This window comes from Carcharhinus amblyrhynchos, chromosome 28 (genome assembly GCF_965287045.1).
Source record: "Carcharhinus amblyrhynchos chromosome 28, sCarAmb.v2.hapA, whole genome shotgun sequence".
Lineage (NCBI taxonomy): Eukaryota > Metazoa > Chordata > Chondrichthyes > Carcharhiniformes > Carcharhinidae > Carcharhinus > Carcharhinus amblyrhynchos.
Window position 1 is genome coordinate 33,805,623 of NC_137351.1, and position 6,201 is coordinate 33,811,823.

The 6,201-nt window shown below is 46.0% G+C and overlaps 1 protein-coding gene across 1 annotated transcript in view; it reads right to left on the bottom strand.

Moving 5' to 3' along the window:
- The window catches only part of minar1 (membrane integral NOTCH2 associated receptor 1), a 65,826-nt gene extending 59,830 nt beyond the window's left edge, over positions 1–5,996 (bottom strand). The window contains exon 1 of the mRNA XM_080214289.1: positions 3,779–5,996. Within this exon, the coding sequence (XP_080070415.1) occupies positions 3,779–5,935 (2,157 nt within the window). The 5' untranslated portion in view covers positions 5,936–5,996. The remainder of the gene's footprint in view (positions 1–3,778) is intronic.
- Between the last annotated feature and the right edge of the window lie 205 nt (positions 5,997–6,201).

The following is a 6,201-nucleotide window of genomic DNA, read 5'->3' on the forward strand; positions in this document are numbered from 1 at the left end:
GTTTTTAATCCAAGTTTTGGCCAATTTGATTGTTACTTAAAAAATTTAGTATGTTTTATTTTCCAGTTCAATTTGGAGTAGGTAAATTAATCCTAGCAGTGCAATATAGATAGATTGAGTCCAATTTAATCTTTGGTGGTGTAATGAAGAGAATTAATTCTACTGGCATGACTGGCCCAGAATTGGGGCGGGTGAGGTTCACAGAATGGCCTCGGGCGTGATCGTATGAGCCTCAGATGTCCGTGCCGGTAGAATCAGGGCTGATGAGATGTCCGTGATATTAAATTGTGCATATTTTTGTCACCAATATAATTAAGGGAGGAATAGAGTTGTGCTGTTTATCAATAACATAAGATTCATTTAATGGTCACCAGGACTGGAATTGTTTTTTGAATGTTTCAAAAACTGAAGTCCTCCTCTATTCTCCATAGAATCATAGAATCCCTACAGTGCAGCAGGAAGCCATTCAGACCATCAAGTCTGCACTGACCACAAATCCCACCCAAGCCCTATTCCTGTAACCTTACATATTTAATCTACTAATCTCCCGAACACTAGCATCAATTTAGCATGACAAATCAACCTAACTCACACATCTTTGGACTGTGGGAGGAAACCAGAGCACGCGGAGGAAACCCACATAGACACGGGGAGAATGTAAAAACTCCACAGGCAGTGACCCAAGACCAGAATTGAACCAGGGTCCCTAGAATGGGGAGGCAGCAGTGCTGACCACTGTGCCACCATGCTGCCCCATTACACCTTGCATCTATGCAAGTGAGTTTGAACCGATGAGATGAATTTTCACTTAATAACTTGAAAATTCCTATTGGGTAACTGTTAGCACAAGATGTCTTTAATCAAAACAAGCAGGCATAAACTGGTATTGATCAACTTGGTCATCCTATTTCTTAGTCTGTGTATCCTAAATGCTTTCTCACATTGCACGGTGCTGAACTCCTGTCTATCAGTCACGATCCTTGTTGGCATGTGGCATTCTTAATAACTGACTGCTTGTGACCTGTCGCTATTCCATGCAGCTGAATGATAATACATATGTTACAGGCAATGGAGTGAATGCTCAGTGATAAGAGTGTAATACCAATCAATTCACAAAGAGCTTGCCATGCACTTCTCATAACATAAGATGATATGGTGTAACTCACAGCTCTGAATTAATTTTGGAAATGAATTAATCGGTTTGCAAGTCACAGCTGAGGGACCATTTGACCCATCTTGCCTTTTTTTGGCTCTTTAGCCAAATTAGCCAATTTTTCCATTTCCCTGTTCTCACCCTGCTGTTCTGCAAATGTTCCTTTTTGACCAAGCTATTCACCATAGCTTTGCACTATATTTCCTTTGAAATATCTATCTGTAATACCTGTTCAGTACAATACACCGATCACTGTTAACTATTGTGTGTTAGGTGTCCAATGAGCCCAACCTTCAGTTTATAAAGATACAACTTTCTGAATATCCCTCTGTGACTGCGTACACCAGTAAATAGTCTCAACACCAGGTTAAAGTCCAACGGTTAGTTGGTAGTATGAGCTTTCTGAGCTCAGCTTCATCAGATGAGTGCCTGTGATGAAGGAGCAGCATCCTGATACCTTGTGCTACCAAATGACCTGTTGGATTTTAACCTAGTGTTGTGAGACTACTTACTGTACTTACCCCAATCCAATGCCGGTAACTCTATATCATGTGTACACCAATCATTGCTTTTAATTCTAAGCGCACATTGGCTATTATTCATGATTGTGAATGAGGGATGATTTGAAATATAGTGAGTGACTGGAACTTTATATTTATGGAGCATTTTCAAGTGATTATATTTTGGGGTCTTTCACTGGTTTGTGTGCATAGCAGCGACAAGCAGAGAATATCTTGAGGCTGTAACACTGGCTGCCCAACTGTTGCCCCGTGTATAAGATAAAACTTCCAGAACTTACATTTCCATCATTGATTTCTTCTTCCACGGTCAGGATCGAACCCTCAATGTTACTCAGGTTCATTTATGATACACTGTTCACATCATTGCAAGGAGCCCTCTGCAAGAATTGATCCCACTGTGTTTGCTGTTGAGTGGGATGACACTTTGAAAAGGCAGTCTCTGCTTGACATTGATGATACTCTAAACTACAGTTTGTTACAGCCAACTTACTCTGCCTTAAAACTAAAAATTTGTTATAGTTTAATGGGCCAGTATGTCGCTAAATTGCTAATATTGGGAAAGAAACAATTGTGTCATTAATTCAGCTAAAATAAAATATTTCACCCACAATAGGATCAATGTTTCACCCATATTCAATCTGTCTCTAGTCTAAGTCATTACCTGCAGGCTTAAATTTATGGAAATGGGAAAATTGGCAGCAACCTCCAATCTCTCCAGCGTGTGCTGCAAGTTTACAGTCTGTGCAAAGCGGTCTCAGTTACCAAATGTATGGGATGCAAATCAAGAATCAACTACACATATGACACAAGTTAACCAAAACTCTGCCAGAGTCAGATGGAACCCAAACTTCCGATTAACACAACAGATAGATGCTGACAGTAAATCATTGCTTGGCTGTGGTGCCAACCACTATCCATGCCCGTATGTTGTAAAATCTTGCATGTACACAGGGCACCAATGGCAATGCTCAGTGTGAATGGAAGGATGGTTGTATTAAAATAGGGATATCATCAAAAGAGGTGCCAGAGTGTGATGTAAAGGGTGCCACTTGGTTCCCTGGTCCGTATCCTGGATTCGGAGGCATTGGCACAATTATAATACGTTTCTCATATATAATCATATTTGATGATTGGTTGAACATAGAACACTACAGCACAAACAGACCCTTCGGCCCACAAGTTGTGCCGATCACATCCATACCTACCAAGCCATAGAACTATCTGTAACTCCCAATCCCATTAAATCCCATGTACTCATCCAGAAAGACCCCAGCGAGTTTGCCTCTACCACCACCAACGGCAGCCAATTCCACTCACTCACCACCCTCTGAGTGAAAAACTTAACCCTGACATCTCCTCTGTACCTGCTCCCCAGCACCTTAAACCTGTGTCCTCTCGTAGCGACCATTTCAGCCCTGGAAAATAGCCTCCGAGAATCCACCCTATCTATTCCTCTCAACATTTTATAAACCTCTATCAGGTCGCCTCTCAACCTTCGTCTCTCCAGGGAGAAGAGTCCCAGCTCCCTCAACCTATCTTCCTAAGGCATGCCTCCCAATCCAGGCAACATCCTTGTAAATCTCCTCTGCACCCTCTCAATAGCCTCCACATCCTTCCTGCAGTGAGGCGACCAGAACTGGGCACAGTACTCCAAGTGGGTTTACATTTGCCTTTTCTAAAAGTGCCATCCTTTTCCTGTCGTTTTGCTGATAATACTAATTGTAGCTTTAAAATATTAAAACTTCCGCCCGCCATGAACAATACCCAGACTTTACACCACCTTGGGGTGAATGGTCATTGATTTTTCGACCCATTTGACTTTAATGTTGCTTATTAGTAGCTAGGAAAACCAACCAGTGAGCAGATTCATCAGTGGCACAGTGCTGCCGGTCTAGTCAGACTCTGTAATTGCATCTGATCCGTTTAAATCTACACGCAGCAAACAATTCCACTTCTCTAAGGCTTGCTCTCATGAATTTCGCCCTCTGCACACGCGGTTGACTTGCCGAGCAATGGTTCACATAAGATGAGTTTCATGTGAAGCCATTCTCTAGGAAACAAGGTGAAAAAGAGAGGGTAAACTGTCAGAAAGCAATGCAAGTACCTCTCTGGTTTTGGGCTGCCAATCCTTGCTGTCTGTCAGCACCTGCTGCTTGCCCTCTTCCAGGGTGATGCCAGGCTCGCCGCTGTTGCCCACCACCCTCCAGTCCCGGGGGGAGTTGGAGATGCTGGCGATTTTGGACTCGGTGGCGCTGTTCTCCTCCGATTTGGATGATCTTCTGACGAACAAACTTTTTCTCAGGGCTTTGACGCGGAGACTCTCGTTGTTGCTGCCGGGGGAGATGGTCTCGGCCGCCGGCTCCTGGATCTTTTGATCCAGTTTGTTGAGTTTAGCCAGGACCTGGGAGATCTCATCCCGGACCCCGGACAGGGTCTCCAACTTCCTCTCGATCTCCCCCACCCTCAGCACCAGCTTGCACACACTCACCTTGAGTTCCTCATCGCCAGGCTGGCTGGCCTGGTGCCCCTTGCCCAGGGGGGCGCTGGTATTGACTGGGGTTCGCTCTGGGCTCTGGCAACCTGATTTGGACACCCGGGGCAGGGAGCCGCTGCTGTTGTAACAGGACTGCAGGAGACCGGTGGAACCATTCACACTCATGTCATCCAGGAAGCGGAAAATGTCACTGATATCATCACTCAGGGCCTCGGAGTCCTGGTCTGGCTGCTTGGTGGGCACTTTCTCTCCGTACTTGGGATGATATCCTTGGGTACCCTCCTTACACTTGCCCCGGACAGCCTGCTCAGTCTGGGTCCCTACACTTGTCTTGTCGAAGTTGTGAGGCTGTGATGTGCAGTTGCCACTTTTCTCTTTCACTTTCCTGGAGTTACCATGAACGGCCGCCTCCAGTTTGGTGCTGAACTGATGGACCACTTGTCCCAGTGAGTCCTCACCACCCCCTCCTGCCTGCTTGAAGTAGGACTGTGCCCTGTCCATGGTGCTGATGGCATCGGCCGCTGCTGCCGCCTGCCTCTGACGCGCCTCGGCCAATAACTCCTCTTTGACATTGCTCTGATACCTGGGAGTGCTGTGTTTCTCCCCAGAGAAATAATGCTCACAATCCTGGGCTGTGTCGTTGTTCAGGCTCCAGCTCTTGAGAAGCCAAGGGGCCGGCTTGTTTGCTTTGGAGAAGAGTTTCCTGGGCTCTTGTGAGATTGTACTTGGGCCAAAGTAGGTGGTTCCTTGAAGATCATCCAAACTTTCATGTTTGACGTATCTTTTTTCTTGACTTGTCGATGGCATCGAATCACAATAAGGATTGTTATAGGGCATCTCAAAACTGTTGCTGAAAAAGGTGGAAAAACGTGAGCTATGTTTCCTAAGCTGGGAGCCACTCTCCTCATCCTCTGACTCTTTGTCCATTGGCATCAACTTGGCAACACAAGGCAGCATGTCCTGAAGTTCACCATTGAACATGGGCCTGCCCGCTCCACAGGGAGAGATCCCGAATGCCTCGTCGCTGGAGTCGAATGTCCCATTCCCGTCATTTTTCCTGCCCGGGGAGTCTTGATCAGAGTTGGATTCCTGGTCCGGGTCCATGGGGAAATATGTGGTCTGCATGACACATGCCTCAGGATCGATTCCGTTAAAAGTTGGGGACGCTTGTAGTCGATCGAGTGAGGCTGCCCTCCCTTTACTCTCCTCCGCCCTCTCATTCCTGAGCCCGAGGAAAAAATTGGGATCCGAAGTGCAAATGAGCCGCTGGCAGTCTTTGCAGTCAGCTGCGGGACACACATCCGAGCCTCCGGAAGCCAAATGCTCGCTGCAACCCTCCCTGTGCATCGATTCCTGGCTGGATCCAGGAGACTGAAGCCGACAGATTTCACTATCTGATCGGCAGCATTCGAAAGATTCATTTTTTCTGACCTTGTGCTGGTGTCGGTGAGGCAGCTTTTCCTTGGCGACCCCGCCGTTCATCTGAATCAGGTTAAACATGGTGACGATATCGGCGGCAATCATGATCTTTTTGGACTGGGGACTGTCCACATTGCACCGTAATTTCTCTTTGAAAAGAGTGGCTGGGAAATTCGGATCCAGACAGGCGGTGTAAAATAAAAGGCTCCTCAGTTTCGCCAAATGAGTTAAATCAAAGCGAGCACAAAGCAATTTGCACAGGTCCTGATAGGAAACCGTGCTGTGGTTGGTATCCAATTCTTCCAAGATCCGTACGAGAAAAAGCGAGTATTCGGGGGCAGCTTCCATTTTCCTCGTCTGCGATCCTATCGATTGAAAAGAAATTGATTTCCACCTTGCTTCGAACGAATTAGATATCTCATTCTATTGTGTTGTTCCGGATTAGAACCAGCTCATGTGCTTTTATTCAAACACATTTCGAAGCAATTGATCTTTGTTTTAAACTCCCCACAAAAACAAAAAGACCAAGAGAGTCTGAAGGGTCTATTACCTCTAGAATTGAAGAGCTCAGTGTTCTACACATCCCGCACATACCATGCACATACCGTGTACGT